The sequence below is a fragment of the Callorhinus ursinus genome, unplaced genomic scaffold, assembly GCF_003265705.2.
Source record: "Callorhinus ursinus isolate GAN/ISIS: 27379988/994484 unplaced genomic scaffold, GSC_fseal_2.0 scaffold55, whole genome shotgun sequence".
In the NCBI taxonomy this organism is placed as follows: domain Eukaryota; kingdom Metazoa; phylum Chordata; class Mammalia; order Carnivora; family Otariidae; genus Callorhinus; species Callorhinus ursinus.
In genome coordinates this window covers 8,843,066-8,866,479 of record NW_027397117.1, presented here as the reverse complement: position 1 = coordinate 8,866,479, position 23,414 = coordinate 8,843,066, and the positions used below count along the sequence as shown (strand labels likewise).

Sequence of the window (23,414 nt, the reverse complement as noted above, 5' to 3'; positions counted from 1 at the left end):
TTTTACAATAACTGTGCCTTCAGGGTGATGACATTTTCTGGAATGTAGTCTGGTTACTGAAAATGGTCTTCACTCTCACAGTGCATTCAGCAAAGAGAGCACCCTAATGTTTATTTTTTTTAAACAGTTTTATTGAGATATAATTCAAATACCACACAATTCATCCACTTACAGTGTACAACACAATAGTTTTTAGTATATTGCCAGATGCGCGTGACCATCATTGCAATTAAGTTTGGAATATTTTCATCACCTCAAAAGGAAACTGTGCTCTTTGCTTTCTATCCTTTCTGTCCTGCCCATCTAGTCCTAAGCAGCCACTCGTCTATTTTTTGTCTCCATAAATTTGGCTATTCCAGGTGTTTTATGTAAATGGAATTATATATGTGGTCTTTTGCCTCTTAATGTTTTCAAATAAATGTGTTTATACTGTAATTCTGCTGTGAAATTCAAAATTTGAAATCAGTGTTTTTAGCTCTGTGACTTCATACATTTCTTTCAAGATTAGCAGAACATTACAACAACTACAGAATTAAATTTTCTCCTCCCAGCCCTGAAAAAAATGCCCAGAAGCTTTTTTTTTTTTTTTTCCTTTAAGAGTTCACTCCGTGGGAGGAGGAGGCGGGAAGGCGGCGCCTGGGTGGCTCAGTTGGTCAAGCCTCGGCCTTTGGTTCAGGTCATGATCCTGAGGTCTTGGGATCCAGCCCCACATCGGGCTCCCCGTGTCAGCAGGGAGTCTGCTTCTCCCTCGTCCTCTTCTCCTCCCCCCTGCTCGGTGCTCTCTCCCTCTCCCTCTCTCTCAAATAAATAAATAATTCTTTTTTAAAAGAAGGAAAAAATAACAACCCAGAGAGTTAGGTTGTCTTGAACTTTTTTTTTTTTAAGATTTTATTTATTTATTTGACAGAGAGAGACACAGCGAGAAAGGGAACACAAGCAGGGGGAGTGGGAGAGGGAGAAGCAGGCCTCCCGCCGAGAAGGGAGCCCGATGTGGGCTCAGCTAGGTCCCTGCTCCCACAATACACCCTTTCCTTAGCAAAAATGACAATCTTGTGTCTCAAATATTGGGCAGGAATCATACAATTCTAGGACATGACCCAGAAGTGAGCTGCTGTTGCAATGTAAACTCATGGAGTTTAGATGGTCTAAGGAGGTGGGTGGCTCTGGAGACACCTCAGTACAAATTCTACTGGGGCAATCTCAAATGAGTGGGAGGGGGGTCGTTTTGGCTGAGCTGGAGTAGACGGGAAGCGGAAAAAAAGGTCCACTGCCAAAGAGAGACCGGATTGACAATAAAAGCGCAAGGCGGGGGGGACACAAAAACAGGCTGCAATGGTAACAAGAGGCTTTGAAGTTGTGTTTGGAACAAGAACACAGTGACCGGCTGCCTGCAGCTTCTTATTTTCCATCTCATCTGTCTGGGAGGATGATCTTCAGATCAGAAATGGAAGAATGAATGTTGGTAAAGGAATCTGAAAGCCCAGGGTAGTGGGTTGAATAGTGTGTCCTCCGAACCCCAATTCATGTCTACCCACGACTTCAGAATGTGACTGTATTAGTTTTCTAGGATTGCTGTAACAAAGTATCACTCTAGCAGCTTTCTGGTGGATTCTTTGGGATTTTCTAAATATAGAATCCCACCATCCATGAATAGACATAGTTCTACCTCTTTCCAATTTGGGTGTCTTTTATTTCTTTCTCTTGTCTAATTGCTCTGGCTAGAACTTTCTGTACAATATTTAATAACAGCAGTAAAAGCAGGCATCCTTGTCTTGTTCCTTATCTTAAGGGAATGGCTTTCAGTCTACGAATATGATGTTAACTGTGGATTTCTCATCAATGCCCTTTAGCTAGCAAATAATCAATATTTAAATTTTTTTGTCCACATTGAGATATGGTGTATTCAGAATGCCTTAATTATTAATAAGGCAATGTGTTACAATACCAATAAAAAAGATTATTGTAATTGTGTAATTAAATAAATGCCCTTTATCATGTTGAGGAAATTTCCCTTTATTCCTACCTTTCTGAGAGTTTTTTTATTTTTTTAAAGATTTTATTTATTTATTTGACAGCAAGAGAGGGAACACAAGCAGGGGGAGTGGGAGAGGGAGAAGCAGACTTCCCAAGGAGCAGGGAGCCCGATGTGGGACTCGATCCCAGGACCCTGGGATCATGACCTGAGCCGAAGGCAGACGCCCAACGACTGAGCCACCCAGGCGCCCCTACTTTGTCCATTTTCAATTCAATTAAATAAAATTTAAAACAATAAACAATTCATTGTTGAATTGTAAAAGTTCATTTTATATTCTGGATACTAGACCCTTATCAGGTATATGATTTACAAACATTTTCTCCCATTCTATGAATGCCTTTTACTTTCTTTGAAGCACAAAACTTTCTTGTGGGCTTCTTTTTGGGGTGATGAAATGTTCTAAAATTGGTGGTGGTGATGGTCACACAATTCTGTGAAGACACTAAAAGCCGCTAAACTGAACCCTTAAAAAGGTGTCTTAGGGCGCCTGGGTGGCTTAGTCAGTTAAAGGTCTAATTCTTGGTTTCAGCTCAGGTCATGATCACATGGGTCATGAGATGGAGCCCCTGTGGAGTCTGCTTGAAAATTCTCTCCCTCTGCCCCTCCCCACCAGCATGCACATGTGTGCTCTTTCTTTCTCTCTAAAATAAATAAATATTCTTTTAAAAAGGGTGTGTCTTGGGGGTGCCCAGGTGGCTCAGTCGTTAACCATCTGCCTTTGGCTCAGGTCATGATCCCAGGGTCTTGGGATCGAGTTCCACATCGAGCAGGGAGCCTGCTTCTCCCTCTCCCTGTACCCCTCCACCCCTCTCATGCTCTCTTTTCGTCTCTCTTGCTATCTCTCTTTCAAATAAGTAAATAAAATCTTAAAAAAAAAAAAAAGGAACATACCTCTGGAGTTTTGTTGACTTTGAGTCTACCAGCTTTGAGGCAGATGTGAATGCAATTTTGGTTTTTCAATAGGACAGTAATCATATATTCTGGACATAATTGGCTGCTAAACTCACAGCCATCCCACCCCCTTCTTCCTTATAGACCTTGATTTCATTCAGAAGACAACAGGCTTGGTGAAACGGGGCCTGCCCCAAACCCCAAGGGATGATTAAAGTTTAGAACAAAAGCCAATAAGACAACCTCATTCCTTTTGCCAGGAACTTGCTTTCTCATCATCCCTTGAAGCCAAGAGTATAGAACAAGAGAGACAAATTGAGGTAAGACTATTAAGCAAAAAGAAACAAGGACTTGATAATTTGGGAAAATCTAGATTTCAAAAGATGCTAAAATTAGGGATTTCACCATCAGGAAAGCATGTTTTAGAGAGAGAGCCTAGGGATGCCTGGGTGGCTCAGTCGTTAAGCATCTGCCTTCCGCTCAGGTCATGATCTCAGGGTTCTGGGATCGAGCCCCGCATGGGGCTCTCTGCTCGGCGGGAAGCCTGCTTCTCCCTCTCCCACTCCCCCTGCTTGTGTTCCCTCTCTCGCTGTCTCTCTCTGTCAAATAAATAAATAAAATCTTAAAAAAAAACAACAACAACTATAGAGAGAGAGAGAGAGAGCCTATGGTTGGACAACCTTTTGCTAGTGTCTGGAAGAGATCAAAAGATCAGAGTACTTTGTTGTTAAGAGTGCTCTTTGAAGAGATCTGGCACGTGACTCGCGGATCCCTTCAGCTTTCTCAGCAGAAGCCAGGAATAAAAATGGCATTATTTCGGAAAGATCTGTAGAGCAATCTCTTGTCTCATGAAGTGAACCCCTGTGACATTCACAGGAGACCCGCAAAGTTCTTAAGGATATTATATCAGCAAAAACATCCCTAGCAAGGATGAAGAGGAGGAGGAGAGGAAATTAAAGAAGGCTTCCCGAGTTTCCTCAAAATTCTTCAAGCAGGAAACAGGCCACTTACATGTTACTCAACTGTAAAGATGTGCTACCCTTCAGGAAAAAAGAATGATGGCTCTGCGGGGCGTGGGGCAGGTCCAGAGGGCAGAGCTCAAGGGCGGGGAGGATTGTGGGCATCCGCTGCTTTTCAAAAGTTTGCCTTACACCACTTTCCTTTCATGAAAGATCTACATTAGTACCGTTTTCACTAACCAAAAGAAACCCGAAGACTTTTGCTTTTAAAAAGGGAAAAAAGCAAAATTGGCATACTGTGTGTTTTGCCTTGAGCCTTTATAGAGGCAGTGTGCACCCCAAGCAGCAAGAGCGGCCCCACCTAGCGCCTTCCCCAGGAACTGCCCTTAGCCTCTCGGCATCAAGCCACCATAGCTTGGAACTATCTGTGAACATCTGTGCTCTATCTTGATTTATTTTGGGCATCTGTTAGCAATATATGTCCTAAGGTATCAGAAAAGCCTAGGAGGGGTTCTGGGAATGCTCATAAATTTTTCCATATTAAATTAATGGTAATTGCTTCTTTATACCATTTTGACTTATGAAAAGTTTCACAGGAACACTGTTATTTTCAGAGACCAGGGAAAACCTGTGTTCCCAAGCCTTGAAACCTAGTGGAATTTTCTGGGTCGGATTTCAAAATTGCTTGGAACCAGTATTCCTTTTTCCCTTCCATTTTCTTCCTTTTAAAACTGAAATGCCTCGGGGCACCTGGGTGGCTCAGTTGGCTAAGTGTCCGACTCTTGATTTCGGCTCAGGTCATGATCTCGGGATCCTGGGATCGAGCCCTGCATAGGACTCTGTGCTCAGTGCAGTCGGCCTGTCCCTCTTCCTCTGCTCCTCATTTCCCCCCCACCCCACTTGTACTCTAAAACAAATAAAATCTTTTTTAAAAATTAATTGAAATGCCTCTAAGTGTTATCGAGTGCCTAAACAAGCCCTGTATTCTGGGATTAGATCATTTGTTTCTTGGGTTTGTATGCATGAACCCTACTCCACACCACAATCACATGAGATTCTCAGATTCATGGATAGAGAGGAATTTTGCCCCAGGATAGATCATACCCAGAGTCTCACTCATACCTAATTTCGATGATTTAGATAATGAGATATGGGACTTCTGAGTTGATGAGATTTAGAACTTGCATTGATGTTTAAGGGGTTAAAACTTTGGGGGGGAAATGGGATGGAGTGAAGGTTTGGCACGTGGGATGGACATTAGTCTTTGAGAGCCAGACAACAGAATATAGTAGACTGAACAATGATTCCCCGATATCATAATCCCCCAAACTTGCGAATAGGTTACCTAACATGGTAAAAGGAACTTTGCAGATGTGATTAAGTTAAGGATCTTGAGATGAAGCGATTATCTTGATTTATCCAGGGGGATCCAGTGTAATCACATGGGTCTTTATAAGAGGGAGGCAGAAAGATCAGAGGATGTGACAAAGGAAGCAGAGGGTCGGCGTTACAGAAGGATTTGAAGACGTTGTACTGCTGACCTCAAAGATGAAGGAAAGGGCCACAAGCCAAGGAATACAGATGGCTTCTAGAAACTGGACAAGGCAAAGAAACAGATTCTCCCAGATGCTTGTTGACACTTGATTTTGTCTCAGTAAAACCCATTTCAGACTCTGACCTCAAGAATTCTAAGATGATCTTTATGCTGTTTTATGGGAAACCAATACAAGGTCATACTGAACTTTGGTTTAAGTAGTCAGTTGGTGGCAGAATAGAAAGAGGCAGGCAAGGGGGGTAACACAATCATGAATGGACAGTCTGGAGAAAAGCTACACAAACTCTTGCTCTCTCTGAGCCAGGAGAGGCTCGTTCCTCTGGTCAGGTCGGAGGGCATGTGGCCAGGCTCACAGGTGGGAAGCACTGGGGGCTGATTCCAATTAAGGAGAAACTTTTAATAGGCTTGTCTGAAAACAGAGTTCCCGCTTGGATTGTGGTGCACCCTACCGATGGAGGTGTAGGGCAGGGACTATTCCCTGTGTCAAATGTATTACAGTTGTGTATTACAATCATTATTTTAAGCCTGTCTGCTGTTTGACGGACATAAGTCCCTCCTTCATTTCTGAGACTGGACTCCATACCCTCTCTCAGTCAGCACTTTGACTCTAATGTGTACAACCAACATCTGGGGAGTTTGTTAAAATGCAGATTCTGGAACAGGTCAGGCTGGGGCCGAGGAGAGGCGGTGGTCTGCAGCGACTTTAGGTAGTAAGATTCTAGAGACCAGTGATCCTCAAACTTGAACATGCAACAGAATCACCTGAAGGCCTTGCAAAACAGGTAGCTGGGCCCCCACCTGGAATCCGATTTAGTAGGTCTCAGGCCTGAAAGTTTGCATTTTTAAACAAATTCCCAGATGAGGAGGAGGAGGGGAAGGAGGAACCACACTTTGAGAGCCAATACTCTAGAACATTCTGTGAGCCATGGCTTTGGCCCTTTCTGGAATGCGGTGTGGTATGCCCACTGCTGGGAGTTTGGGTTGTTTAGTTTACAAAGTGTTTCCATTGCTCCCAAGAAACACTTGGGAGGGGTTATTCATTCTTCCTTGAGTTTAACTTTGTTGTTAATAAAACATAAATTTCAGACATTTCTTATCAGGATTTTGGTGACGTCTGTGTAGAAGAGGCCTCTGCTGGCCCTGGGGACTCACTGCTATTGAACATTTACTGTGTGCCAGGCCTGGCCCCGGGCCCTTTGCGGACCAAATGTAAGTCCTTGAGTGCAACTGGGGGCAGCCCCCCCCCCGCCCCAGGCACTGCCTGTCTGTGGCCCTCACCTCATGGTCCGTGCTGGGACCACGCGGCAGTACCTTACTCTCTAGGGTGAAGGAGACATCTTTGCATGTGTATGAAGCTCACCTGGTGCCTGGCATCCCACGCTAGCTGGATGACTGACTTTACCACCAAATATGCCATTCCCCCCACAAGGGCCCAGGACACCCTCTCACGGTGCCTGATTGTTCAGGGAAGGGTGGGTTAAGCAAGGGGTGAATGTGAGCAGGCGAGCCTAGAGGATGCTGGAAGGAAGGATAATGAACAGGGACTGACTGAATTAACCAAGCCCATCAGGGGCCATCAAGGCTCCAAGGAGGCCCGTCCTCCCAAGATGCTCTGGGCCGCGTACTGTGCCACCGACAGTGAAGGGTGTGGGGCCTGAGCAGGGCAGAAGCTCTAATGAAGGCAATCCCCTCTCCTTCCCCATCCATGACTCCTGCTACCCTTGTGCATTTTCTCCGCTTCCTTGATGGCCCCCACTGCCCACTCAACAGGCCCCCAAAAGCCCACCACTGAGGGAGTCAGGCTGGGCAGGAAACAAGCAGCGTCCTCCTCTTGGGCCTGCTTTATTTGGGCGCGGGGTGGGGAGGGCTCTAGGCCTGCCGGGCCCGCAGCAGGGCCCGCACCTGACCGATCTGCCAGTCGACACTGGAGCTCGCTGTGCCACCCAGGGCGGCATACTGCTCCACGCTGTGGCCGTAGTCCCACACGCGGCTCACGTCGCCCGAGAACAGGGGGCTGGGGGAGAGAGGAGGAGGTGGGCCAGGGCCCCGTGGGGTCCCCAGGGGCCTCAGGGGCCCAGGCTCACCTCCTGGGAGGCAGCAGAGGGAGGGGAGGGGGCCGCACCTGATGGTCTGTAGCTCCCTCAGCGACAGCTGGTTGAGGGGGACCCCCTTGGTCTCGGCCATGAACACAGCTTTCCCGGAGGCCTCATGGGCCTGGCGGAACGGCATCTGGGGCAGCCAGGCACCGGTAGCACCGACTCAGTCTTCCTCTGCCCCCTGTTCAGCCCATGCCCTCACGCTCCCCCAACCCTCGGCCTGGGGGACATCCCCATCTCCCCCCGCCTCCCCAGCCACCCCACACTCACCCCTTTGCGGACCAGGTAGTAGGCAAGGTCAGTGGCCAGCATGTCAGGACTAAGAGCCCGTGCCATGTTGTCACGGTGAATCTGGGGGACACCGGTGGGGGGAGTAGTGAGTCCTGGGGACCCTGGGTGGTGAAGCTGCCGGCCTCAGGCCCAAGGCGTACCCCCCGTTAGCCAGGATGTCCCCGGCCTTGGGCAGATCCACTCTGACCCAGCCTGCTCTGCTCTCTCTGCTTGAGCCATTTGCCATCATCACTGATGATGTTTAGGGGAGCTCCTGGGGTTGTCGGCACTTTTCCTCAGGGGCCCCAGCCTTAGTGTGCATCAGAACCACCGGGTGGTGGCGGGTAGTGGGTAAAGATAGCCAAAGCAAGGTACTCCATTATTTGTTGGATTATTGTTGAAGCTGGCTGTTAGGCCATAGGGGTTCCTTGTGCATTCTCTCAACTGCGCGTACCGAAATTTCCCATCATAGACGGCTAAAAAAGAAATCTGGTCAGGCCGGTTGATGGGACCCCTAGATTCTAACCCACTTCCATTCTCCTGCAGCTAGCACCTTTCATCTCTTCGCGGGTCTCAGGGGCAGGAGCAAACACCTCCCCACCTCCCCCTGCCCCAGATCTTCTGGATGCACCCACCCTCACCTCCTCTCAAGATCACCTCCTGGCATGCCCATCCCAGAGTGGAGGGGCCTGGGGGACAAGACGGGGGGGCTTGCCTGTAGTGTAGAGATGACACCTGTGGCCACTTGGAGGACAGCACTCATGGTGTCTGACACTTCAAACACGGCTTCCTTGTCCTCCTGCGAGGCACGCGGCAGGAAGTGAGAGCCCAGCAGCCCCGTCCCCCACTGAGGCATCCCCACTGCCCTCCACTGGGAACACTCAGCACCTCGTACAAGCCACACCAACAGAGAGGAGAGTTCTCAAGGGCAGTCAAGGGCTGGGTGCATAGGGTGGGAGGTGGCAATTCCGCGGGGCCCCTGCTTGGATGTGCCAGGGCCCCGAGAAATGGGATGCGGTGTATGTGCAGGTGGGTCCCTCACCCACAGCCCCAGCCTCACACCTGCAAGTCCTTGTTGTAGGTGCTTGGAAGTCCCTTGAGTGTCATCAGGAGCCCAGCACACTGAGGAAAGAGTGAGACTGAGGAGGCTGGGCCTCGAGCCCATCCTGGAAGTTCCCTCGGGACCCCCCAGGTCAGCCCAAAAGCCTTGCCCCCACTCCCTGCCCTGCTCACCCGCCCAAACACTCGCCCCGCCTTGCTCCGGATTAGCTCCAGGCTGTCTGGGTTTTTCTTCTGGGGCATCAGGCTGCTTCCGGTGCTGGGGACAGAGATGCTGGGGCTGAAAGGGCTCCCCTGCCCCTTGGCTGGTCTGCTGGCTGGATCCGGTGAGGTCTAGCAGCATGCAGTCCAGGTCTGCTCCAGGGGGCGGGGGGGGGGGGTGGGGAGGAAGGAAGCCATGCTGGTGGGTGCAGAGCTGGGGTAGGGCAGGGTCCAGCCTTACCTGTAGGCATCTGAGAGCTGTACAAAGCTGAATTCCTTGGTGCCGTAGAGGATGAGATCCTCAGCCATCCTGCTGAGGTGGGTCATGCACAGCGAAGCCCAGAACAGGAACTCAGCTTGTGGGAGGAAAGGGAGAGCAGGCCTTCTGGTCACCAGGCCTCTCTAGCTCCCCACTCAGTCTGGAGAAGCCCCAGGCGGACCAGACTTGGGGTGGGAGGGGGCTGGAGAGGAGCCAGGGCTAGAGGACAAATCAGAGCAGGGTGCGGGGGAATGGCCCTACAGAGGACAAGCGTGCTGGCTCCTAGGACTCACCCACAAAGTCTCGCTCACTGGTGGCATCCATGCTGTTGAGGGTGATGGCCCCAAAGTTCAGTTCTGGAGGAGGGAGAGACGGGGAAGGCAATAGGGCTCGGCTTCCTCTACCCCAAATCAGGTTGCCCAGCCAGCTCCCCCTTGAGACTCTTTCAGGGAGGAGAGTAGGGAGGGGCAGGAGTGGGGAAGGGTCTCTTGTACAGGTCCCAGGAAGGAAGCAGGAGCTCTGAGTGTCCCCAGAGCCATGTACCCCTGCCACCGGCCTTCTCCTGCCCCTCTAGCCTCAGTGTCCATAGGTCATAAATGAGGGTTTCAACCAGACCCCTGCCCCCTCCGAGTGTGTGTCTGGGGGGCCTGGCAGGCGCTGAGGGGGATCTCCGCAGGGGAGGGGCAAGGGCACCTCACCTGCTCGGAGCAGCTCCCGGTCCACACCCAGAGGGTTGCCTGCAATGGCCCCGCTGCAGGAAGAGGGGAGCCCAGGTGAGCAGGGCTCCCGGCACATACGCACGTGCACACGCAGAGCCAAGCCCTGACTGTCAGGGCTGCTGCCCAGTCAGCGTGGCTGACGAACGCTTGTCCCCATGGAGTGGCAACGGCAGGCTGAGGGCAACTGGCTGGCGGGCTGGGACCTCCCTGGAGAGCTCTGGCCCTGCTCTGACATACTTGCCAGCCTGGTTACCCCCACCTTAGAGAGAGCCGTGGGTCCAAGCGGGGTTCCCTCCCTTTCGGAGAGGCCAGTTACCCGGCTGGCTGGCCTCCTCTGTCCTTCCTAGCACCTCCTCTTCTGCTGGTCCCCAAGGACCGTGCTAGCCGTGTGGCACAACCCCCACCCCCACCTAGGCCCTCAGAACACTGGGGCCTTACTCACCTCCCCAGGGGCAGGACGTTGACCCGCTTCTGCACCTCCAACAGCCTCTCAGAGTCTCTGGTCAGCGCCACGGCATGGCTGCAGGAAGCCAGGGGGCAAGCGGTCAGGGCAAACTGGGGCCCTCCCTTCTGTCACAGCCCCTCCACAGTACCCCTGCCCTATGCCCCACCCCACTCACCTCAGGATCCAGTGGCTCCAGCGGATGGGCTGAGCCCTCTGCAGGTGCGTATACCCTGGGAAGAGGACGTCACGTTCCCTGCGGGGACGGGGGGGGGGGGGGGGGGGAATGGGGGCGGAGGCCGGGGGGGCTCAGCAGCTTCAGGCAAGGGCTGCCTGTGTCACCCCACACCCTGCAGGCCTGAGCCCCAACAGGGAAAAGCAGGGCCAGCCTTCCAAGGATCTGCCTGCACAAGAAACCAAGTGATCTCCTGGGGACAAACACATCATAATGGAGGGGACCAGAAGTGGGGCAGTGCGACCCAAGGACCGGGCCAGGGCTGTGGAGCCTCCCAGAGTAGGACTGGGGCTGGGACCAAATGGGATTAAGTCCTCAGCTCTGAGCAGAGGTTGAGAGAGCAAAGGAGGGCACACAGAGTGGGTACTACCCGGCAGGGGGAGTCGCATTTGTGAGCACTTTGAGAAGCTCCCAAGGACCTCGGAAGAGCAGGGGGCGCTTTATTTTATTTTATTTTTTTAAAGATTTCATTTATTTATTTGACAGAGAGAGAGAGACAGCAAGAAAGGGAACACAAGCAGGGGGAGTGGCAGAGGGAGAAGCAGGCCTCCCGCGGAGCAGGGAGCCCGATGCGGGGCTCGATCCCAGGACCCCGGGACCATGATCCGAGCGGAAGGCAGACGCGTAACGACTGAGCCACCCCGGCGCCCCGAGCAGGGGGCTCTTTAAAGTAGGCAAGGCAGAGGTGCCGTAGGTGATGGTTTTGTTTTTTTTGTTTTTGTTTTTTTAATCAACAGCTTTACTGAGCTACAATTCACCTACAATTCACCCATTTAGACTGTACACTTTACTGTACATCCGTCACCACATCAATTTTAGAAATTTTCTTTCCCCCAGAGAAGAAACCTTTTAGTCATTAGGAGTCACTCCCTGTTTCTCCCCAGCACCCCCAGGGTGACTGATGGTTCTTATGACCTCATTGTCCCCCAGGTGGTAAGGTCAGTGAAACAGAGGTCCCAGGGAGCTGCGGAAGAGGAAGGGTCAACCCTGACTGTGACGCCGGATCGGGACTTCTCGGCAGCAAATTGGCCACGTCGGCCAAGAGCAAAGGCAACCCGAAAGACGTGAGGTCACAGGAGCCAAAACTTGGGACAAGGCCAGCGGGAGGCAGCTTTGGCTGTCCTGTGTCCGTGCTGGGTGGGGACCGGGGGGTGGAACGGTGGACAGGGGGCACAGGCAGCCTGAAGGGTGACCCGGGCTGCCCCCAGCACAGGCGGCCCCTTTCCTCAGGCTTCGGGGCATCTGCCTAGTGCCTCAGCCTCCTACTTATGAAGCCTCAGAGGGTGAGCTCGCCCTGCCTGCTGAGCTCGGCGGGCCTGGCAGTAGGAAACGCGGCAGGAAGTGCCCCCATGCCTGGCTGCTTTGCCTCACTTGGTCCAGGAGTTCCGGGAGGCCCCTGAACCCCAGGGCCTGGCTCCCCGACCGCCTTCACCCTTGCCACCTAGATCTGGCACTCAGGCTGCCTGTCTTAGGGGACAGCAGACCCCGGCTGCCCTCGTGCCCCCCGGGGGGTCCACGGGAGACTCACGCCTCTGCCCGGTCCACCATAGTTCTGATGAGCTCCTGGAGGAGGGCAGAAAGTTTAGAGCAGTTCTGTCGCATCCACAGCCTGAGGTCTGTGACCACCTGTGGGGAGGAGAATGTGGCACTCAGGGAGAGAGATGTGTTGCTTCGCTGGGGAGCCAGGACCACCGCCGAGCCCTAAATCTGCCACCTGGGCTCCCCAAGATCGGGAATGCACAGGGCCCGGGGGTGCGGTGGGGCGGGGGCCGTAGGAACTGGTGGCACCTGGTCATTCCGACTTCGGCCCGTGTGCAGCTTCCCTGCAGTCTCACCGATGAGCTCCTGGGGGTGGAGGGAGGCATGGGGTCAGGGTCTGCCTACTTGTAGCCCACTGGGGTCAGCTTAGGCAGGGCCTGGTTCCTCCCAGCCCTGTCACCTTCCCTCCCTACTCCTGGTCCCTGCCATCTCTGCAGAGGCCACCTGCTCTGAGGTCCGGCCTGCCCTCTGCCAGTGAGGAAGGGAACAGAATGATGGCGCTTATGCTCCAAGTGGCCAAGGGTGAGGTGGAGAGGGGAGGCCAGGCGGACAGGTTGGGGGGGGGGGGTCATACCTTCAGACGCCGCTCGTTGGCTGTGTGAATATCTTCATCATTGGGGTTTAGTTTGAAGGTGCCCTGAGCCCACTCCTCAGCCACCTGTAGCAGATGGCAACAACCCCAGGGGTCAGGGGTCAGCCGTCCGCAGCCAAACCGGTCCCCGGTCCCACCCCTGGGAAGAGGACGTCTGAACACTGACTGTCTCTGTATAAGAGCTGAGTCCTACAGGTGCGCCACAGGAAGGGTGAGTGCTCCACAAGGGGGATGCAGTCGCCACCCCCGAGGGACTTGGTAGGAGCCTGGGACCACAGGGAGGGGCTCTAGGGTGGGGCTTAGGATGTACAGAATACCTTGTCCAGTCCATGGAGTATCTGGTCCATCTCAGCCTTGGTGAGGAGCCCCGCCTTCTCCAGGCCCCGGCTGTAGGCCTTGCTGCCCTGCACATCCACCTCCCACAGGTGCCGGTCGTAGGCAATGGATGAGTTGAACTTCTCCATGATGGGGTCCACTGCGCCCACAAACCGGCCACCCCATAGCTTCCCACTCTGGCCAGGAGAGCAGGAGCAATTAATCTCCTCCCCACCCTTGAGAACAGTGCCTCTCACAAAGGGCCCACAGGAGAGTTATCAAGTCTGATGGCAGTGGGAACCAGCAGGCAGGATTATTTCACTGGACAGATAAGGAAACTAAGGCTCAGAGAGGATCAGGAAATTCCTGAAGTCACTCAGGGAGTCAGTGTGGGAATGTGGCTGAAGTTAGGGTTCTTTCCCACCCTGTGACACTTCTCTAAGGAAATGATGGCAGGGTACAAGGCACCCCTGAGACTACAGCAGAACTTCTGGGACCTTTCCTGCTACACTGACCAAGGGAAGAAGTCACTCTGGAATCCAGAGTTTCAATCCAGCTGTGATACTCCAACGATAATGATAATAATCCTGGCTAACACATATCTCATTCTTGTGTGCCAGGCATAATTGTAATTGCTTAGCATGCACCAACAGAAACTCTCTGAAGTAGGTACCAATTCTGTCCCACTACAGAGAGGGGAAAACCAAGGCACAGAGCCCTTGCTGGGGAGGTAGAGCCAGGATTGCAGCCCAGCTATCTGAAGCAGGGTCCGCACTCAAACCCCATGTTCCACCAGGGCCTCTCTGCGGGCTCTGGTATCCTGAACTTTTGCAGCAAGGACAGGCAAGGAAGCACCTGAGGGGCCCCATCAGGCTCCAGTGGCCTGCATTTCTCTCCCATAGCTTGGTGCAGGGCCTAAGATCCCAACCTCCATCACTCCTTTGGAGAATGCCTCTGGCACATCTGTTATCACTGGCCTTCTAGAAGGTCACTAGCTGACCCTCTGCCTCCCAGGAGCCAAGGGCAGAGGGGTGGGACAGAGACACCTCTGTTTTGAAAGAGTACAGAGGCCAGAGCATGTGACAGATGGGGGAGGGGTACAGAACACATGGGGAGCAGTCCTAGCTCCCAGAATGCCAAGGATTAGGAGAGTGTTCCCTGGGTGAAGGTAGGCTTTTTACTTCACTGCCAACTTTTCTGTGGAGGAGAGTTTATAATGGCTGCTGGGGACATATGTCCTCTTCTGTCACCCTGCAACGTCCCCGACCTCTCCTAGCCACCTGATTGTGGGCATAGTACATAACCTCTCTAAACTGCAGGGTCACCCCTCTTTAAGGACAATAGTAGTACCTATCTGCTAGAGTTGTTATGAGCATTCAATTAGGTAAAATTTCTAAGTGCATACATAGCATGGTGCCTGGCACTCAGTAAATGCTCTTAGTAAGGGAGGGGCCAAGGTCTGCCAGAGGCAGGGCGTGCCTTAGCGCCAGTCCTGGTTCCTGTGTGCACCGTGGGGGCCTCCCCTGCGCTCAGGCCCCAGGCTGTGAACTGACCCCTCATCGCCCAGCAGCCTTGGCTGTCTGAGGACTCTGCCCTGCAGAAGCAGCCTCCGCCCCCCTCAACCTTTTGAGCTAGATCCGCCCCTTACCCGCCAAGCCTAGCTCTCCCGCCAAGCCTAGCTCTCCCGCAAAGCACCCCATGGCTCCCTTTCCTGACTGCTGGGGCCAGAGGACCAGGGCCAGCCAGTGCCAGTCAGGATTGGAAGCCAGCCGGCCCCTCAGCCAGAAACCTGGCACTGCCTCCTCCAGCAGGCCCTGGACTCCCTGCCCAGGTTGTTAGTAATAACAACTACTTAACAAGTGGGGCTTCAGCCAAACCAATTAGCACCAACCCACAGGACGGCCTGGGGCAAGCAGAAGTCACCTGATGCTCTGGTCTCCTGAAGGCAGTCCACTCTGCATTGGAGCCAAGCTCCCACCCCACTGGCAGGCTTAAAAAGACCCGAGAAAGAGGGGGCCTGGGTGGCTTAGTCCGTTGAGTGTCCGGCTCTTGGTTTTTGCTCAGTTCAAAGTCCTGAGATAGAGCTGCTCTGCTGGGCTGCCCGCTCTGTGGGGAGTCTGCTTGAGATTCTCTCTCCCTCTCCCTGCCCCTTGTGCCACCCCCCCCCCACAAGCTCTCAATCTCTCTCTCAAATAAATAAATAAAATCTTTTTTAAAAAAAGATCCCAGAAGGATGTCAGAATGAGGCACTACCATTTGGGCTCTGAAGAGAGGGGGAGGCCTAATGTGGCTGAAAGGGCACCCCTCTAACCTAGGGCACATCTGGGCCAGGATGATACCTTTGGGGCAAGGAGCACTGGTTTGGGTTGGGATGAATGAGCAGCAGCCAATTTAGAAGGCACAAGGAAAATAACGTGCTGTTACTGTTGGTATCGTTAGCCACCATTTTTATTTTTTTAAAGACTGATTGAGCGGGGACCCCGATGCGGGGCTCGATCCCAGGACTCTGGGGTCATGACCTGAGCGGAAGGCAGACGCCTAATGACTGAGCCACCCAGGCCTAGTCACCATTTATTGAGCACTTACTACATAGTAGAACAGCTCGGCCCTGTGCTAGGCATTCTACATATGCTATTACACCCTCCTGTGAGTTGGGCACTGTTACCCTGGGAGGTCGAGTGACTGCTTCAGAAACAAATCCACTACACCATGATCCAGAAACTAGCAGGGCAGGCATTCTTATCCAGTTTATTCAGATGAACAAACAGGTCCAGAGAGAGGAAGTGCCTTGCTAGCTAATGAGGACCTAAAAGAACTGGAACCCAGACCTCCTGCTTCCCAGGCCACAGGTTCCCTTCACTGGCATCAAGCAAACAGCCCCTTTTACCTGAAAGCTTCAAAGCAATGACCTCATGATCCAGTACCTTACAGAAGGAGGCAGAGATCTATTATTATCCCCATTTGCCAGATAATTCAACTGAGGCCCCAGAAAAGACACCTTTATGCCTACTCAGTGGTCAGGAAGAGAACCCAGGAGCCCTCTGGCTCTAAGGAAGAGAGGCTAGTGAGACAGGAAGCCACCAGACACTGGGGCCACTAGGGCTCCAGGGCATGGTCCCCTACCTCCTGGTTCTTTCCACAAGCCATAGTCATGTGGCCTCTTCTACACAGGGACAAGGGCTACAGCAGGAGAAGGGGCGCAGGGTGGGGACTAACAGGAAGGGCATCGGGGAAGAAGGAATGAAGAGGCGAGGGAGCTGAATGAGTGGGCAGCTCCTTTCCTGCCCCCTTGCTGGGAGCCCTATCAGGTCAGGTCAGGGCCACCTTCCCTAGCCTTGTGGGCTGGTAAGTGCCACACAGGCTCCCAGGGAGCGGGAAGGGAGAGAGAGCAGACGGTGATGCGGCCACCGGGAAGTCCAGGCACGGGTCTCTCCCAGGCCCGGGCAGGTGCACCAGGAGGTACCCATCGCCTGGAGCCACCGAAGACGATTACCAGGAGGGTGGCCGGCGGCAGGTCTGGCACGGGGAGATCCCGTGTGCAGGTCACGGCCCTGGCTGGCTCCCAGAGTGCCCCTCCCCCTCGTTTGGACACTCGGAGGACCTGCGTCCCCGAGGTCCCACTCACCTCCGATGCCATGTTGGGCGGTTCGTCGTCGTCCAGGGGCCTCGGTGGTCCGGGTCTGGAAGACAAGCCGGGATTGACAACCTCCTCGGCCCCCGGACGGGATCCCTCGGGCGGGGCGGGTTCGGGGCTCTGGGCTTCGGCACTGCGCTTGGCCCAGCGCAGCCTGTGGGGAGGCGGACGTGGGCAGCGCCCAGTGCGCGCCACGGTCGTCAGCGTCCTCCGCTCCGCCCGCCCCGCGCGTCCCGCCCGTCCCGCCTGTCGGGCACTCACCACCTCCTGCCCGCGCCGTCAGTCCCCTGGCCAGCCACCTGGCGGGGCTTTTCTGGCCGCGCGAGCGTCAGCAGCGGCCCGGCCCTGTGCCCGCCTCCTGGCGGCGGCCGCACCAATCCCAGGCGGCCTGGCGGGGTGGGCGTTGCCTGCGCCCTCCAACCCCGGCTGTGGGCGGAGCCGTTTCGGGAGCGGCTTTGGGTCGAGCGGCCCCAGGTAGGGGGGTAGGGGCGGTGAGGGTGGTGCCTGGGCGACAGCGCGGAAGGCAACAAACTGTGCCCGGCACGGAAAACACCCGGCCAGGCCTGGCGGGCTCACAAGATACAAAAGGTGAAAACGCATGCCCGATCATTCATTCATTCAACAAAAGGTAGGCGGCACCTCCTTTGTGCCAGGTAGAGTTGGACACTGAAGAAAAAGAAATGAGCATAAGAAATGATAACCTGCCTCAAGAAGCCCTGGCAAGGCATGGACAGGTTTCGGGGAGCCCTGATGGCAGCACGGAGGCCGGCGTGTATTTGGGGGTACTCAGAGAAGAGTTCCTTGATGTGATTAAGTATTCAGCCCCGCTAGACAGTGGTGGTACAGCATCCACCTTGCGCCCTGAAGGGGCTTCTAATGGAGATGTCCCCGAAGATGAGAAGGAGTTAGCTCTGCAAAGAAGAGGGTTAGAATTTTCCCTGCAAAGGGAGTAGCCTCGGCAAAGGCCTGGAGGCCAGAATGTTAATGGCCTGCTGGGAAAACAGGAACCTGTTAGAGTGGCTGTAACAAAAGGACAGGAGTGGGGTGGGCAGGAGTGGTGGGAAGTCGTTTCTGGCAAGATTACAAAGGGCTTTGAACGTCAAGGGAGAGAGTTTGGTCTTGGTCCTGTAGATCATAGGGACCAACAGACCGGAATTACTTCCAGTTCCTAGAATGTATCAGGCTCTTTCAAGTCTCCTTAAATGCCCTTTCCTGTGCTTGGAATGCCCTTCCTTCACTGTCTGACTCACTGTTCCCATTTGTCCATCAGTATTCTAGCCAAGCATCATCAATGTTGGGGAGACTCCCAGCTGACCGGGTGTCCAGCTCTGGGCTCCCGTTGGATCCTATAGGAGCACCTAGTAGTCTTTCCCTGAATTGAGGGCCCTGTAGTTGTAGCTTCAGGTCCTCTCCCCTACCCAGGCCTCATCTAATTATCTCCATGACTCCCAGCCCTTTCTTGTCTTCTCCCCGAGAAGCCCCAGAACTGGGCTACATCAGGCCACAGGTAGACAGAGATGGGGAAGCCCATGAAACCAGCTGTGAGCCATGTGGTCCTCAGCTGAGAGCTGTGGCAAGTCCCTGGAATCTACTTGCTAGGGTCTGAAGCCTGACATCCCTTCCCAGGCGGCCAAGGGTGAGAACGAGTGGTACTCTGCAAAGAGGAGTTCACATCCCTGAATATCCAGCAACCCTCTGGCGGATGAGTTGAGGCTGGAAAGAGAGTCAGGGAAGATGTTTGAGAGCAGGGCTACAACCATGATGCATAACACAGGTAGGGCTGTAAATACAACACCTGACACAGTGGCTCACCAGGTGCTAGACTGTGTTAAAGCCTTTACATGATTGATCTTATTTCATCTTCACAACAGTCCTGTTTACAGATGGAGAGGTTGAGTCTGCAAAGGGTTAGAGGTTAGTGGACGTGCCCATGGGCAACCAGTTAGAAGGAGACAGTCGGCTGACCACACTGTGCCACATGACAGAAGAGAGACTGTCACCTCAGATTTGCTTGCAGCAAATAGCAGACCGGTTCTGTGTGGCGGCTTCTGCAGGGTTGGGGAAGGGGACTCAGAAGAAGGAGGAAGACAAAGAGGCAGCATGAAGGTTTGTGAAGAAAAAACAAACAAACAAACACAGACAAATCAAAAGAATCTGCAGTTAAGACCCTGGCAGTAGACACTAAAGTGGGCATGACCCTTGATCTTAAGGAAATGTCCTTGGCATTAAAGACCCATGGAAGCACAGGAACCAAATTCTCTCTGAAAAAGCTGATGATGTCCCCGAGCAAAACATCAGGGAGGCTGAGAGAGGTTTGGAGAAGAGTTCCTGCCAGTGGCCAGTCTGTTACCAGCAGGGGGAAGGTAGATAGGAAGGATAGGTCCTCTCAAACCACCAGAGGCCTGAAGGGTGACTATCTCAGGCCTTCAAGAGGCAACACTCAGTCCATTCAATAGCCTAGCCACTCTTGCCCCAAGTAGGAGGTTTAGGCGGACCCTAAGTTTGGCATGGGAGCGTGACTGGAAGGAAAACTGGCTCTTGGGCCATTGTGGAAAGCAGTTACAAGTGCCTCGTTCTTAGGGACCCCTTTGATGACCGTCAGACCCAGTTCCCCTTCAGAATGACAGGATGTGGCTGCTGCGGTTTGGGGACTGGGTGAATCCATTCCCAGGGAATTGCTAGTGTTGGCTGAATCCTATAATGCAAAAGACATGGTGGCTGAGATTGGATCAAATTCTCAAGGCTTATTAATTGACAGGTGCACAAATTCACAGCCAGGAGACCCAGACTATAAGAAAAGCTAAAGAAGTTCTTCATTCTGAGGGGAAATGAAATAAGACAAGAGCTTGGGTCTACAAGAAGGAATAAGAAGTCCTGGAAAAGGCAACTGTATATTGAAGACTATTCTCTCTTCTTAATTTCCTTAAAGACAAATGACTAGGGGCACCTAGCTGGCTCAGTCAGTTGAGCATGTGACTCTTGATCTCAACGTTGTTGGTTTGAGCTCTACATTGGGTGTAGAGATTGCTTGAAAATAAAATCTTAAAAAAATAAAGACAAATGACTAAACTAAAAATAATACAATGTGTTGTTAGCTTTATAGCAAAGTAGAAGAGGATATGAATGGAATTATACTGTTGTAAGGTGGTTATGTTATACATGAAGAGGTATACTAATATTAATTCAGAGCAAACCGGGATAAGTTAGGGATTCATACTGTAATCCTTAGAGCAACCACCAAAAAAAGGTACATCTAAAAACCCAATAGATGAGATAAAATGGAATATTAAAATATTCTTGATCCAAGGAGTTCAAGAATAAAGGACACAAGTATAGATAGAAAAAAAATAATAGATTTAAACAACTGTATCAATAATTACATTAAGTGTAAATGGATTAATCACTTCAATTAAAGGCAGAGATTGTCAGAAGCATTTAAAAAGTAAGATCCAACTACGTGCTGCCTGCAAAAGGTTCACTTAAAACATAAAGACACAGACAAGTTAGAAGTAAAGGGATGGAAAAGATATACCATGTAAGCATAATCATAAGAAATCTGGAATGGCTGTTTTCATATCACACAAAGTAAACTTTTAGGCAAGAAATATTACCAGAGATAAAGAGGAGCATTATATAATGATAAAAGGGTCAATTAATCATTAAGTGCTAACAATCCCAAGTGAGTATGCTCCTAATAACACAGCTTCAAATTATATGAAGCAAAGATTAACAGAAATAAAGGAATAAATAAATAGCTCCAAAATTATAATAGGAGATTTTTAACATCCCTATCTCTGTAATTGACAGAACCAGTATACAAAAAATCAGGAAAGATTTGGATGGTCTAAACAAAATTATCAACCAACATGACCTAATTGATCTTTATAGAACATGCCACCCAAAAATGGCAAAACAAATGATTGGTGCCCTTTGCAAGCAGCAAAATGATGAAAATTTTTGTATGTAAAAATAACCTTTAAAAATATATTTCAATATAGGGGCACCCGGGTGGCTCAGTTGGTTAAGCACCTGCCTTCAGTTCAGGTCATGATCCCAGGTCCTGGGTTTAAGCCCTGTGTTGTGCTCCATGCTCAGCAGGAAGTCTGCTTCTCCTTCTCCTTCTGCCCCTCTGCCCGCACCCCTCCCCCGGACCCCGGCTCATGCTCTCTCTCTGTCAAATAAATAAATAAAATCTTAACATATGATATATTAATATATATATTTCAGTATAAATATATACCATGGGATATAACTCAGCATATAAAAATAAATGAACTATTGATATATGCAATGACTTTGCTGAATCTCCAGGAAATTATGCTTAGTGGGAAAAGAAAGCCAATCTCAAAAGGTTATACATTGTATCATTCTACTGATACAACATTTTTGAAATGAAAAAAATTTAGAAATGGAGGACAGAGTAGTGGTTGCCAGGGGTTAGGGATGGTGGGGAGAAGTGGTTATATAAGGGCAACACGAGGAATCATTGTTTTGTTGGAACTGTTCGGTATCTTGACTTTGTGATGGGTACACAAAACTACACAGGTGATTACATTGTGTAGAACTTAATACAAATATAGACACACATAAAAAGAATACAAGTAAAATAGGGAAATCTGAATAAGATCATTAGATTGTATCAATGTCAAAATCCTGGTTGTGACATACTGTAATTTTGCAAAATGTTACCACTGGAGGAAACTGAGGAGAGTGTAAAGGGATGTCTCTGATCATTTCTTTTTTTTTTTTTTTTCAAGATTTATTTATTTATTTTAGGGAGAGAATGAGAGAGAGTGAGTGGGGGTAGGGGCAGAGGGAGAAAGAGAACCCTGAAGCAGAATCCCTGCTGAGTGAGGAGCCTGACACAGGGCTTGATGCCAGGACCCTGAGATCATGACCTAAGCTGAAACCAAGAGCCAGGCACCCAGTCAATTGAGCCACCCAGGTGCCCCTCTAATCATTACTTACAACTGTGTGTGAATCTAAAATTATCTCAAGAGGATCACTTGGGTGGTTCAGTCAGTTAAGGCATCTGCCTTCAGCTCAGGTTATGATCCTGGAGTCCGTGGATCGAGGACCACACCACCCCCTCTTGGGCTCCCTGCTCAGCTGGGAGTCTGCTTCCCCCTCTGCCTCTCCCTCCCCTCACTCCTGCTGTCTCTCAAATAAATAAGTAAAATCTTTTAAAAAATAAATAAAAATAAAATTATCTCAAGAAAAATTTCACTAAAAATACATTACAAAAACCACTCACGTTCACTTTAGAAAACACCTACAATAGATAATGGCATAAGGTTTTGTTTTTTAGAAGTTCTTATCTTTTAGAGGTACATACTGAAGAATTTTCTGGTGAAATGATATGATACTTATTTTAAAATGCTCCAAGAACAACAAAAAGGAGTGAGGTCGGTAATGGAAGATTTGCAAAATGTCAGTAGTTGTTCAAGTGGGTATTTTTGAAAATTTCCAAGTTTTAAAAAATGCTCACAATCCCACTATTAAAACCCTAATGAATCTGGATATACACATACATATGTGTATACATACACATTATATATATGATGTATATAATAGCTTTATTGAGATATATTGATACACAATAATATACAAATATTTAAAGTGTACAATTTGATATGTTTTGACATATACCCATGAAACTACCCATAATGAAGGTAGTGAATGTTTCCCTCATACCCAAAAGGATCTTTGTACCTCTTTATAATCCCTTCCTCCTGCCTCTCCCCATCCATACCCAAGAAAACACTGATCTTCTTTCTGTAATCATAGATTAGTTTGCATTTTCCAGATCGATCTATTTATCATCTATCTATCTATCTATCTATCTATCCATCATCTATCTATCTATCTATCTATCTATCTATCTATCTATCTATTTTTTGTCTGGCTTTTCTCACTCAGCATAATTATTCTGAGGTTTATCCATGTTATTACTTGTATCAATAGTTCATTTTTTTTTAATTTTATTATGTTATGTTAGTCACCATAAATAGTTCATTTCTTTTTATTGGTAAGTAGTATTCCATTGTATGGATATGCCCCAAGTTGTTTATCCAGTTGTTTGTTGATGGACATTTGGGTTGCTTCTAGTTTTGGGCTATTACATATAGCACATGCATGTACAAGTCTTTCTATGCACATATGCTTTCAATTCCCTTGGATAAATACCTATGAATGGAATGGCTGGACTATATGGTAGATGTATGTTTAATTTTTTAGGAAATTACCAAATAGTTTTGCAAAGTGTTGTACAAATTTACTTTTCCCACCAGCAGTATATGAGAGTTTCAGTTCTGCACATCCTTGTCAACGCTTAGAATGGTCAGTCTTTTAACTTTAGTCACTCCTATAGGTGCATGGTGTGTTTCATTATTGCTTTAATTTGCATTTCCCTAATAACTAATGCTGAGCATTTTTTCTTTCTTTTTTTTTTAAGATTTTCTATTTATTTATTTGACAGAGAGAGAGACACAGCGAGAGAGGGAACACAAGCAGGGAGAGTGGGAGAGGGAGAAGCAGGCTTCCCGCGGAGCAGGGAGCCCGATGCAGGGCTTGATCCCAGGACCCTGGGATCATGACCTGAGCCGAAGGCAGA

General features: G+C 50.4%; 1 protein-coding gene across 2 annotated transcripts; it reads right to left on the bottom strand.

The window, feature by feature from the left end:
* Positions 1-7,266: 7,266 nt before the first annotated feature.
* Positions 7,267-17,081, bottom strand: ASL (argininosuccinate lyase). 2 transcript variants are annotated; one of them, XM_073884172.1, is made up of 17 exons: positions 17,063-17,081; positions 16,793-16,847; positions 13,170-13,364; positions 12,835-12,918; positions 12,510-12,566; positions 12,250-12,347; positions 10,665-10,742; positions 10,487-10,564; positions 10,024-10,076; positions 9,619-9,681; positions 9,308-9,422; positions 9,040-9,124; positions 8,869-8,928; positions 8,522-8,605; positions 7,807-7,887; positions 7,563-7,669; positions 7,267-7,454 (listed from the first exon to the last, which is right to left on the bottom strand). In XM_073884172.1, the coding sequence occupies exons 2-17, from the start codon at positions 16,802-16,804 to the stop codon at positions 7,310-7,312; spliced, it is 1,395 nt and encodes a 464-aa protein (XP_073740273.1). In that variant the 5' UTR covers positions 16,805-16,847; positions 17,063-17,081; the 3' UTR covers positions 7,267-7,309. The 2 variants fall into 2 exon arrangements, with proteins under 2 accessions (XP_073740273.1, XP_025720479.2); XM_025864694.2 differs by lacking the exon at positions 17,063-17,081 and having other exon boundaries at positions 16,793-16,991.
* Between the last annotated feature and the right edge of the window lie 6,333 nt (positions 17,082-23,414).